The sequence below is a fragment of the Penicillium riverlandense genome, assembly GCF_028828495.1.
Source record: "Penicillium riverlandense strain IBT 135883 chromosome Unknown utg000011l_segment0_segment0, whole genome shotgun sequence".
NCBI lineage: Eukaryota > Fungi > Ascomycota > Eurotiomycetes > Eurotiales > Aspergillaceae > Penicillium > Penicillium riverlandense.
The window spans coordinates 691328-704103 of NW_026643201.1; the positions used below are offsets into that span (position 1 = coordinate 691328).

Below are 12776 nucleotides of genomic sequence, written 5' to 3' on the forward strand. Positions count from 1 at the left end.
GTCATCCAAAAGAAGCCGTATTCCATGCAAAGCTGGGGCAATAACGCCAATCACACTTGCGGTGGTGCTCAATGGCTCGGCCATGATGATGGCAGGTACTCAAGTCGCTGACGAGGGGGAATCACTCTTCTCCTTCGAGTTGGGACAGCCAAGTCATATGATTAGACTACGCGGTACTAGGGTCGGCCCGGATGCCCCGCACTTGGTTTCCGTGTCTCACAACCTTCAGATCACGAACTGTGTAATACAGCAATCATGAGATCGATAGCATCTGGTAATCAAGACAGAGGGTTTCAGATTGGCGTAAAGAACGGTCCGATCCATTTTGCGGGTGTGTTTTAAGGTTCTGAATTTGCTGGGATCAAATTTGACCAACAGAGTTACTTTCCGTCTAGAACAACCAGAAACTCCACCGAGTCCTCTATCAACTGTCCCATTTCGTCGCGATTTAGACTTTGTCATTGACATACTGGAATCAGGAACGATGGAGTAACGTCGAAGAGCTAGACGTACAGGTGATGGAGACTCGTCGACGGGTTCTTGCACCAGAGCATCCATCTACTCTGTCCAGCATGCATAACCTTGCTATTACCTGGGATGGGTTAGGCAAAGATCAAGATGCTTTGCTTTTGATGACGGAATGCGTCCAACTGCGCAACCAGAGATTAGGACCCAATCACCCGGACACCATATATTCAACCTCTATTTTGGCCGAGATGCAGGAGGAGAATCAATCGTCGGTTATTCAATCGACTGAAATACAAGAAGAATCAGGAACTGAAGAACAGGCCGCAGAGCTGTCGACAGGGACCCCCAAGCTATGCACAAAGCTGGTCACGCGCACGAAAACGGCGCCCTGGAACCTCCCCAGCCTCTCCAATCCGGTTCCACACAAGTCAAGGGATTCAATCCCCATGTCCCACTCTCAACACATGATAGAACTCGAGGTCGACGAATGCCTATATTGAAATACAAGAAAGACAGAATGCTATTTTCGTTCATAGAAATGTACACAACTCGTGGTTGCCTGGCCACACAGTGTCAGAACAATAGAAGCCCATTTGGGAGCAGTGATGGTTTGTGATCATTATTAAGGCCAAGCATGCAGGCACTGTGGTGTAATGCGAGGAGTCCGCCCACGTACATCCTTCCCACCTAAGTCAAAAAGACTATTATGATCAACCGCTCTGGTTCTCAGGTGGGGGACACTATACGTAGCGCACAGACAGATCTGTTGGCCAACTCCTACCACGTAACCAGTGGCTCCATCCCATACCTTTCGTTTCTAATATAAACCACTCAATCTTTCTCTGACTACTTGATTGGAGGATCCCGGATCTACTGGGAAGGCTGCAAGAGTTCGAAGAACATGTTTATGTGTTGCCAGCAGGATGGAAAAAATCAGTCTCGGCAGAAGCTTCGACAGTAAGGCTATATTGAGAAGTGCTAAGAAATATACATTTTAATGGCTCTGAAAAGCAAACAGAAACAAATAATCTACAGACGAGATGCCGGCGCACCCTTGACGTTAGCCTCAGTAGCAGCCTGAATACGAGCGCCGAGGTCGCTGTTAACACGACGGAACATCTCGTAGGTAGCCTTGCGAACACGCTCCTGCGCACCGCACAGGTGTCCCGAAATGTTGCTGACGAAGTTCTCCTGCTGGCCCGGTGTGCGGCCAAGGACCTGCCAGAGGCCGTTGGCCTGGACATAGTCCTCGCTCGTAACGGGGAGCTGCTTGGCCACGACAGCACCGGCCCACTTCTCGTGCTCCTGGCTCGCCTTGACGGGCTTGTAGGCGAGCGGGCGCGAGGTGGACGGGTAGTTGGGGTTTGCGCCGTAGTTGCCGTGGACGTTCATGTAGCCGTCGCGGTGGAACGGCGAGAAGCCCTTCAACGGGCAGTTGACGGGGATCTGCTCGTAGTTGCCACCCAGACGGTGGCGGTGGGTGTCTGGGTAGGAGAAGAGACGAGACTGGAGGACCGGGTCGGCGGAGGGCTCCACGCCGGGGACCATGTGCGAGGGCGAAAAGGCCGCCTGTTCGATCTCGGCGAAGTAGTTCTGCGGGTTCTTGTTCAGGGTGAAGCGGCCGAAGCGGCGGAGAGGCACCTCGGACTGCGGCCACACCTTGGTCAAGTCGAAGACGCTCCAGCGGAACTTCTGCGCTTGCTCGGGGCTCAGAACCTGTACGTAGCAGGTCCACGAGGGGTTCTCGCCGCGCTCAATGGCATTGAAGAGGTCCTGAGTGTGCCAGTCGGGGTTCTCGGCGGAGAGCTTAGCGGCCTCGTCGTTGGTGAAGGTCTTGTTGCCCTGGTCGGTCTTGCAGTGGATCTGCACGTAGTTGAAAGTGCCGTCGGGCTTGATCCACTTGTAAGTGTGGCCGGAGTAGGCGTTCATGTGGCGGTACGAGTATGGGGTACCCCGGTCACTGAACAGATGCATCACCTGGTGGACGGCCTCGTGGTGGGTGGACAGGTAGTCCCAGAACATGGTGGCATCCTTGAGGTTGGTCTGCGGGTTGCGCTTCTGTGTGTGAATGAACATGGGGAACTTGGACGGGTCACGAAGGAAGAAAACGGGCGTGTTGTTGAACACCCAGTCCCAGTTGCCCTCCTCCGTGTAGAACTTGATGGCGAAGCCGCGCGGGTCGCGTGCGCTGTCAGCCGATCCCTTCTCGCCACCGACGGTGGAGAAGCGGGTGAGCATCTTGGTCTTCTTGCCAACGCCCTTGAGCATGTCGATGGTGGTCTGCGCAGAGTAGATTGTCAGCGCTCTTGACTTTTGCTTTTGAATCTTCTAAGAATACTTACAATGTCGCTGATATCGTCGGTCACCTCGAACTCGCCGTAGGCACCGGCACCCTTGGCGTGGACCACGCGCTCGGGGATGCGCTCGCGGTCGAAGTGTGCCAGCAGGTCAATGAGGTGAAAGTCCTGCAGCAGCAGCGGGCCGTTGGGGCCAACGCGCTGCGAGGCCTGGGGGTCCATGACCGGGCAGCCATTAGAAGCGGTATAGACCGGAGTCTCGTTGTAGCGGTAGGTCTCTGCAGGAAGAAGAAACAGTGTGAGCAGCTATACTTCTGGATGGCCCGTGCTGCGGGAGATCAGCGAGGAAGATGAACAACATACTCGGCTCGTCGTCGTGGCCCATGATGCTGGTAGTATTCGTAGTAAGTGATACTTTGAGAAGGGAGACCGAGTGGGGGGCGAAGGGGGTCTTTATAAAGACGTTCAGCGGGAAAAAGATGAAGCCATGGACCTTGGGGAATCATCGGGGCTATGATTGGCTCGGCGGGTCCAGGTACGTTGCCACCCGTTTCGTCAGGCACATTTCCGCATAGTTAACGCCTCAACACCATGTGCCTCTTTCTACTATTCCTCTATTCTGCACGACCTAGGAAGATCGACTCGATTGCCTCGTCTTTTCACTGTCTGCTTTATCCATCGACTCAACCAGACAACAGGATTGCTGACTATCTAGTTAGCCTGTCGAGACCATTCCGTTAGTCATCGGCCCGTTTAGGCAAGACGATCCAGCCTTCGACCTGTTCCAACAGAGCAAGTCTACCCGAACCCTGAAGAACAACAAACCAGTTTATCGTGAAATACTAAATCACTTTTTAACGACGGAAATAACCAAAGCTGTATCTTCTAAAACAGTTTCATCTCTACTGCCAACTACATGTCAGTTGGACTGCCGGCGGGCGTTTCCACCGATATACAGGCGGCCAGCTCCGGCCTCCGACTGCTCGGTCGGAGCTGCCCCACGATGACAATTCCCCGGAAACCCAGCCACTGTCAAAGGAAATGCTGTTGATCCGCTCCGAGTTGCTTTACTTAATTGGGATGTCGTACCGTAGTAGCGATATTTACGGCACTTCGAAACGGTGGAGACTTCATCCAAGGATCTGATAACAAATCCTGGGCCGAGTAAGGAGTAACACTAAAACAGACAGGGATACCGCGACCTTTGCCTCATAGTCAAGCCGCGCACGTAAGCTTGGCATGACTTAGTGTAATTAAACATCACATCGACTATAGACTACTTCATGTCTGCTAAATATGCGCATAGTTGCTGTTCGGGAGGATAGGTTGGCAAGAATTCTCTATTTACGGTTTTACAGTGTTATATATTCCTTATTCCAGGCCGTAAAACCACCCAACTCTTCTCAGTCCCGTTTCATCCTTCTGAGACCAGAAGCCATACAAGCAAGAACCTTTGGGTGCTGATTCCCTCCACTCACGATCCTGACCCGGAGGCGTTGGGGCTCAAATTCTCATCACAGAGAAGAGAGAGCACATCATCCTCGCCTGACTCTCCAAACCGCAGTGACAAGGACAGAAAAGGACACCCGACCCTCTCTACTGCGCCAAAGTCCACTTCCTTGATCACCTTTTCGGCCACATCGAAGGATCGCGTATTAAGCCCCCGTATCCCGAGCTGATCAAACGGCACATTTCCTCATATATTTTTCAAATACGCTGCAAGACGACACCATATTCAAGCGAAATTTCGTTCAGGTCACTTGCACTAGTTTACTACAAAGCCAGAAAAAAAAATTCAATCGTGTATATCATTTCTGTTCATAAAAAGAATCGCCAACAACCAGACATCCTAGGCCTGCCCAGAGGATCCCTCGTCCGTCTTCTTCTGGCTGGACCCGCCAGCGGCGTTGTTCACAAACTGGCCAGCGCCCTTGGTCGCATTGCCGAGACCTTCAGTAGCACCGCTTACTGTCTGGCCGATTCCCTGGACTGCAGAGCCGGCAGTGTTGCCCAGGCCGCCCACGGTATTTCCCACAGTGTCGGTCACCCCGCCCACTGTCTTGCCCAGAGCATTGCCGATGCCACCGATGAAGCTAGCTGAGATGGTAGCGTTAGCTTTAGTTCTGCGAAATCCTACAGCGGTAATCGCGATGTGAATTGTTGATATGGGAAGAGAATTGCTTACGATTCTCGTTGTTCTCGTTGGAAGACATGGTTTTCGAGTATATATGAGACGATTTGCCAGTTGGATGTAGTATACAAGTTGAAAAATAAATGTCAAACTCTGGGAGTAGGTGTCTCTTTAAATATCCGGGGTTAGCTGGCCATGTTCTTGACCTTGTTTCGCATCGCCCCCAGGGACCATATGATGATATCATATCTACTCCACGGATCGCCCGGCCCTTGCCTGCGAGGCTGATCGACCACCATCCAACTAGCCCTTGCCACATCGGATTACTTTGCTAGTCTTTGTGGATGTATGATTAACGTGTTTCGCACGTGAGTTGGCCACCCTGGTACACCATGGTAAATGTGGCATTTTTACAACTTGATATCTCAACAACAATAGCTTGATAGGAGATTTCAATTTATCCTAGGAATACTCAAACCATATCTGGGGTATTTATGAAGTTCGAAGGAATTTTGAAAACTTTTGAATTGTAGTAATTCGGCCAATCGTCAATTCGTCTTCATCTACGCCCGGGCTTAACTAAATCAGACGCGCTCGTCGAGCACGTGACTGTGATGAGGAACACTGTGCTGAAATGTACCTAGTAGTGAGCCAGACCAGTACCCACACTGGAGGGCTGGCGGCCCAGATAGGCAGTCCCATCTATGGAGGAAATCCGGTAAGTTTAGGTGCATTATTATTGTATCTCTGCTTTTGAGTGTCCGGTTCACTTAAAGAATGGTGGCGGGCGCCATGGCTTAAGAATGTAGCGCTGCCGCTTGAACTCGGGCCGGCCGCAATTAACCTTTGCGCCCGCAAGGGATACTCGTGGCCGCACGTGGCAGAGCGTATGCTTAAATATGCACCTTACTGGTTTAATTCTCTCCCGCTCGTAAATATAATGAGAAGCGTAGTCTACTACTCTACTACTACTACTACTGAAGATTGAAAACGGCCAGTCCAGACTCTCCCGGGTTTCCCCATTGGGATTGCCAAGCTTCCCAAATTTGCAACCCAATCATCCCGCTCCCCGCAAATTCCTCCCTCTTCCCAGTCTGTGCCCTATCCTCATTCTCTCTAGCTCCAACTTCCTCGCCAATCATCGTCCCAGCCCCGCGGGGAATTAGAAACCCAAAGGAGCGCCATTGTGGCCTTTGCCGGTCGCGTGCAATGTGCCTTGGAATTTGTGGGTACATTTTTTTTTTCTTCTCCCTGACTCCCGCACGCCTCCGTTTTTCAAAAATCTAACCCCCTCCCCCAACTCCCAGGAGTCAATTTGACCCTCTCTCCCTTCGCTCAGCATGGCGGAACCCAAGGCGCAAGACCCGATCGAGACCGCCGTCGAACCTGGCGATGAGCAGCTCCAGTACTACAACACTACGGAGGGTCCGGGCTCGGACTCATCCATGACCAAGGTCATTGAGAATGCCAAGGCGGCGACGGCAAAGGAGCAGAACATGACCCTGTTGCAGGGCATCAAGCTCTACCCCAAGGCCGTTGCATGGAGCGTCCTCATCTCGACGTGTATTGCCATGGAGGGGTACGATATCAGCCTGGTCAACAACTTTTACGGGTTCGACACGTTCAATCACAAGTATGGCACGCAAATGGCGAATGGCTCGTACCAAGTCACTGCACCGGTAGGTTTCGCACTGCAAGAATAAGAACACGGGATGCTAATGTCGGCTATGTACAGTGGCAAGCGGGTCTGAGCAACGGCGCCTATGTCGGCGAGATCATCGGCTTGTTCATCAACGGTTGGGCTTCGGAGCGCTTCGGATATCGGTACACGATCATGGCTTGCCTGATCCTGATCTCCGCCTGGACGGCCATTTTCTTCACGGCCCAGAACGTGCAATCCCTGCTAGCAGCAGAGATCCTCAGCGGCATTCCCTGGGGTGTCTTCCAGACTCTGACCATCACCTACGCCTCCGAGGTATGCCCGGTCGCCCTGCGAGGGTATTTGACTACATATGTCAACTTCTGCTGGGGCCTGGGCCAGCTCATTGGTGTCGGTGTGATCAAGGGAATGTTGAACCGGGACGACCAGTGGGCATACCGCATCCCGTATGGCTTGCAGTGGATGTGGCCACTTCCGCTTTTCATCGGCATTTTTATTGCGCCTGAATCACCCTGGTGGCTGGTCCGAAAGGGTCGCACGCAGGATGCGAAACGGGCGCTAGAGCGACTTACCAGCAAGAACCGCGAAACAGATTTTGATTCGGAGGAAACAATTGCCATGATGGTGCATACCACAGCCCTGGAGGCCAAAATCACCAAGGGTGCCAGTTACTGGGACTGTTTCAAAGGCACAGATCTGCGCCGCACCGAGATCGTCTGCATGGTGTGGGCTATCCAGAATCTCAGCGGAAACTCCTTCTCCAACTACTCGACATACTTCCTCGAACAGGCCGGCCTCAGCTCGTCCACCTCCTACTCCTTTGCCATGGGTCAGTATAGCATCAACATGGTGGGCGTGTTTGGTGCATGGTTCCTGATGACTCTGGGTATCGGTCGCCGCTCGCTTTGTCTGTACGGACTGTGCGGACTGTGCACCATGCTGCTCGTCATGGGTTTCCTCGGACTCGTCCCCGAGGATCACCGTAACCAATCGTCCCTGGCCACGGGCTCAATGATGCTCATCTGGGCCATGTTCTACCAGCTTACCGTCGGCACGGTTTGCTACTCGCTCGTGGCTGAGCTGTCGACGCGCCGGCTGCAGATCAAGACTGTCGTCCTGGGCCGCTGTCTCTACAACGTCGTCGCCATTATCTGCGGTGTGCTGACCCCCTACATGCTTAACCCGGGCGCGTGGAACTGGGGCAACTACGCCGGCTTCTTCTGGGGCGGCATTTGCTTCCTCTGCATCATCTACACGTTCTTCCGCGTTCCTGAGCCGCGCGGTCGTTCTTTCGCGGAGCTGGATCTGCTCTTTGAGCGCAGAGTCAGCGCCCGCAAGTTCGCTGTCACTGAGGTCGACGTCTTCGAGGAGACGGTCGAGGAGGGCGTCATCAATGAGTACCGGGCGCAGAAGAGCGGCACGACGGATCCCAGCGAGGTGGAGAAGAACCCTAAAGAGGAGTATAATTAATGTGCCCAGGAGTATCATGGTGATGTTTGTCTTGTTTCTTCTCTGCCTTGAGCGAATCATCATGAATGTACATATATCGATATATATCATACATAATAATCTGTTTAAAGCGATACACTATATTCAAAAGATCCGATACAGAATAACTACTTAACTAGTGCATCTGAATTAAGCAAAACCGATCAGCTATCAACGTCAACGCCCTGTCCTGTATCAATCAGGCACTTCTGTTTAAGCTGCTCTAGCAAGTGACTTAGTGCGCTGTTGATCATTCCCCCATTCCATCTTGCCATAAATCGCAGTACCTTATTAGGTCCGGCGAGTAAGCTTCACCTCGATACCAGTCTGTCGCACAAAAAAGCTATTATGGGTCTCCCAATCCCTCTCCGGATGGGCCAGTTTGATATCGTAGCGCGACACAAGAGTTGCAATAACCTTGTACACCTCTAGCAGGCCCAGATGCTTTCCAATGCAGATACGGCTTCCACCGCCAAAAGCAAGGTCAGCATTGTTCATTGATCGCAGACGTTCTTGGAAAGCATCTTCTGTCTCCTGCGTCTCATCGCGGAGCCATCTCTCTGGACGGAACACTTCGGCATCTTCGCCCCAGACAGACGTATTACGCCCCAGAATGTAGGGGTTCATGCCAATAACCGAGCCCGCGGGGACGAAACGTCCATCGGGGAGGACGAGACCACCCTCTGGTACGTATCGTTCCAGGAGCATGGCGACACCGGGATGGCATCTCATTGCCTCACGGACAACGGCATCTAAATATGGGAACCCCTTGGCGGATTTGTAGGATACTACCGTGGTTCCAGAGGTAGGATCATAAGCGGGAATCTCGGCTCTCAGGCGCTCCCAGACGCGAGGGTCCTTCAAGGAGAAGTACAATGCCGCGTTAAGGGTGATGCCCGTTGTGTCGGCTCCTGCAATCATGTTGATCATCAGATACGAGACGATTTGCATGTCATCCACCACGTCCGGGAATTTCTCCTTGGCCTCGATGAATTTGTCCAAGAAGTCGGGCTTGCTGGGGTCATGGTAGTCGGTGTCTTTGTTCTGAAGTCGGTCCATGAGGTGTTGGATCGATATGTTGGTGATGTTTCCAAAAGACGGTGGGCCAATTCGGTAAACAGGGTTCTTGTCCAACAAGTGGTCCAGGATTGGCATTTGTCCCACCATGGAAAAGTAGTCCATGGCGACATTCGCGATGCTTAGGGTCTTGTCAAAGTCATAGCCCTTTTCCAGGTATCCAATGGGTTGGCTGAATGTGGCCTTGCCAACCACGTCCCAGGTGTCTGGACGATTTAATTAGTCTGAATTCAGGAAGTAACGGCAATTGCATCGACGAGGGTGGGGCTTACAGAACGCAATCCATTCACCTAGGTCGCATGTTTTACTGGAGTTGGACCCATCGACGAACTTCTCCTCCAGGCGTTGACAGAAGTACTGAATCATCTCATCGATATGGGGCTCCAGCGGAAGCACCCCCGTCATGGAGTAGTGTTTCGAGATGGGTCGCTTCTGCTGTGCATGGATTTCAGGATTGCACTCGCTGAAGAGATTATAGATAATTTTGCCATTGTTTTTAGCACTACTGCCATGATAAAACTCGGTCTGTAACAGGTCATGGTCAATAGTAGCAAACGTCACATGAAGTAGGAGACACCCACCTTCAGATAATCCGCTTTGGTGTTGTAGATTGTCTTGATCAACTCGGGTATATCCAGGTCGAGCACATTGGGGGCAATGCGCACCACCGGACCGTACTTTTTGTGTAGCTCGTGAATGACCACCTGGTACTTTCCCTGTCGAACGTGAAACATGCGCCATAGATTCGTCCAGCCTATTGGTATATGGCATGTCAACATGGAACTGGCTCTATTCACCGGGGCCAATCGGCCTTGGGAAGATACTGGTGGGCTTACCTGCGAGGAAGGGACCGGGAAACCGGCGCAGCGGTGAGAAGACATACGTCGTCAAATACCAAATCGAGAGACCTGCCAGCAAGGCATAGCCAATCGTAGTGGCAGCATCCTTATTCTCGTAACCAAACATCGCTGCAAAAAGGGGCTCTTTTACTATGTTGTTATGTAGATAATATTTGACAGCAATTTTGGGGGATGTGACCACACCCCTGAACCAAGCCACGAAAATCTGGTATATATAGACCGCTCGTGTATGGGTAAGGCTTATTCACCTGACAGCGCCGATCGCGTCCATCCCAGAAATGAGAGCACGACCCGTATGCAGTTAGCGACATAATTGTCAAAGCTAGATGCTCCTTTTTGTGGGCCTAGATGCTGCTTCACGAGCGCACGGCCGTGTTTAAAAGTACGCCCGTGGCCTTGGGCGGCTAAAATTTTGACAGGTCGATTGTGCCAATGAGACAAAGCAGGGATCAACTCCAATTGACTAGTCAATAATGTAACCCGGAACCCATTTGACTTTCCCCCGGCGGGCCGTCCCCCGGTGACAGTTGACCTGTCGAATGCACGGACTTGGTGCCGTTGGAAAGGAAAAAGCACAAAAAGTACAAAGTACCGTTGTGAGGGCCCCTTGCGAGCGCCACCACGGGCCATTCTCGAGTTAAAACATAACCATTGTCTCCATGGTCCAGTAATATAGGCGATTGCATAATGAGGCGGTATAGCGATGCTACAAATGGAAATGAGTGGAAGAGAGTTTGGTTGTTCTCGTTTCACTATAACCATCCTCGTAGGCACACGATCGACGTGAAGGGTCTGGATCAGATCACGGACAGCTCACAACCGTTATCCCGATTCGTCTTTTTATCAGTTTCATCAGGGGGTCATGGTTGAGGATATGATGTATTTGTATCTCGAAGATGCCATCCTCTGATTTCTCAGTCTGCTCTCGTTTTAGCAACCTCTGGGGTCCATCGATCCGCCGTACTCTTTGTCCACTTCTTATTACAACGTCTTTCTCAAGTTGAATTGAAGATGCTGGCTGGCAAGGGTGTTCGTGCCATTGCGGTGATGTGGGCGATGACTTTTATCTCTTTTATTCTGGTCCCTCTCAGATTCTATACACGAGTCTACATAGTCAAGGCACTCGGGGTGGACGATCACGTCTTTAATCTGGCTTGGGTAAGCCTTCGCTCGTTTCAGCATCGTGAATCATTCTAGTAAGACACAATGCTGACCGAGTTCCAGGTATTTCTGCTCCTGTACACCATCTTTCTCACGATCGCAGGTGTGCATGGATTCGGACAGTCAATAACCACCTTGGAAATGGATGAGGCCGTTAAAGCCGTCTATAACGAGATGGTTGGTCAAACATTTGCCGTGTTAGGGATGGCGATTGCGAAGCTGTCGCTGGGTATCTTCCTGCTCCGCATTGTTATCAAGCAATGGCATCGCATATCAATCTGGGTATCGATGGTCAGCTTGTTGATTGTGTCAGTGGCGACCGCCATAATCTTCTGGATCCAACGTCTTCCATCTGAATCCATATATGACCCTCGCGTCCCTGGGCGTACCATTGTCAGAGTCACTCCGTTCTCCGTTTTACTTGGATGTATGTTCACTGTCCTCCCCAACTGTTCCTATACGCTGCCAGCTGATATTTATGCAATTTAGCCTGGTGTGCTGCTGTGGACTTCTACTTTGCTCTTCTTCCATGGCTCTTCATCTGGAATCTTAACATGAAGTTCAAGGAAAAGATGTCTATCGCAATCAGTTTGAGTCTGGGATTCATGTTTGTCACTCCAGTGTCATTCTACAGTGGCAGACTAGCTAACCCTCCGCCCTAGAGCCTGTGTATGCGGAATTATCAGAACAATCGACCTAGGTGGGCTGTCCAGCTCAAACTACACCGGTAATACATTAGCCACCCTCTCAACCTTTACACTCCACTAATCGGTCAATATGTCCCTTTTCTAGAGGATACCGTGAACCTGATAATCTGGTCCGCCGTGGAACTGGCTGTCACTCTCATCTGCGTTGGCATCCCCACCATCCGCCCCCTCTATCGCATCATCGTTCATGGATCCAATCTGGAGAGTTCAGAGGGCAGATATGTTAAGCATGAGGACTCTAGCCATTCGTCCCGCTTCCGTATGCGGAACCTGACGAAGGACACTACTACGTCTTTTAGTCCTGTACAGGAGGGCCATACCGAGACGTATATTACTCGTGATAACCGGAGTGATGAAGAAATCCTTGTGGGTCAGCATGGAGCTAGTAATAATGGCATTCGCATTCGGGAGGACGTGCGACTGGAGAGAATATGATGCTGCATCGCCCTCCAAGTTTACTCTGAGGAATCCTTTTTGGGGGATATGACCCAAGTTCCATTTGCCGATTTACGCGATTTTTCTTGTATCTATTCTTTCAGTAAGCTGATTTTCCCAGTTGCTATGATGACCCAATCTATGCTCGCCGCCATGTCACATCACTTATTCTTATGTAACAGCCCTGGCTAGCGTCGGAGCTACCTTCGACTTTGTTTTTCGAAACATGAAAATCGAATATTGAAGAAGAAGGGAGAAAAGAGCAGGATGAAACACTCCCTTTTCAAGACTGCCTGGTAGTGCCCGTGGGATTAGTCCCGGTGCCGCTACACTTCTGGATCGGGCAGCAAAAATAAAACCACACTTGGGGCTTTCTACGATACGATACGGGACGTTGCAGTATTGCATGTGGCCTCGTCAGGATCAATCGTTCGTTGGAATAGTAGAAGTGTGGCACCCGACCGGCGATGCTCGGCTGGTGGATGGGGAGAG

At 51.5% G+C, this 12776-nt stretch overlaps 5 protein-coding genes across 5 annotated transcripts; 2 read left to right on the forward strand and 3 right to left on the reverse strand.

Moving 5' to 3' along the window:
- Nucleotides 1–1497: 1497 nt before the first annotated feature.
- Nucleotides 1498–3150, reverse strand: N7474_010965 (catalase; the record flags this gene model as incomplete). Its single annotated transcript, XM_057202375.1, has 3 exons — nt 1498–2748; nt 2811–3043; nt 3129–3150. 3 exons carry the CDS (start codon nt 3148–3150, stop codon nt 1498–1500), a joined length of 1506 nt encoding a protein of 501 aa, XP_057047659.1.
- A 1464-nt stretch (nt 3151–4614) lies between these two features.
- On the reverse strand, nt 4615–4978 carry N7474_010966 (uncharacterized protein; the record flags this gene model as incomplete). The annotated part of the gene is made up of 2 exons (XM_057202376.1): nt 4615–4880; nt 4951–4978. 2 exons carry the CDS (start codon nt 4976–4978, stop codon nt 4615–4617), a joined length of 294 nt encoding a protein of 97 aa, XP_057047660.1.
- Nucleotides 4979–6236: 1258 nt separating this feature from the next.
- Nucleotides 6237–8026, forward strand: N7474_010967 (putative MFS alpha-glucoside transporter; the record flags this gene model as incomplete). The annotated part of the gene is made up of 2 exons (XM_057202377.1): nt 6237–6575; nt 6632–8026. The coding sequence occupies 2 exons, from the start codon at nt 6237–6239 to the stop codon at nt 8024–8026; spliced, it is 1734 nt and encodes a 577-aa protein (XP_057047661.1).
- A 309-nt stretch (nt 8027–8335) lies between these two features.
- Nucleotides 8336–10087, reverse strand: N7474_010968 (cytochrome P450; the record flags this gene model as incomplete). Its single annotated transcript, XM_057202378.1, has 4 exons — nt 8336–9327; nt 9394–9646; nt 9703–9875; nt 9958–10087. The coding sequence occupies 4 exons, from the start codon at nt 10085–10087 to the stop codon at nt 8336–8338; spliced, it is 1548 nt and encodes a 515-aa protein (XP_057047662.1).
- A 1100-nt stretch (nt 10088–11187) lies between these two features.
- N7474_010969 (uncharacterized protein) lies at nt 11188–12284 on the forward strand (the record flags this gene model as incomplete). The annotated part of the gene is made up of 4 exons (XM_057202379.1): nt 11188–11569; nt 11632–11749; nt 11805–11869; nt 11935–12284. The coding sequence occupies 4 exons, from the start codon at nt 11188–11190 to the stop codon at nt 12282–12284; spliced, it is 915 nt and encodes a 304-aa protein (XP_057047663.1).
- Nucleotides 12285–12776: the final 492 nt, after the last annotated feature.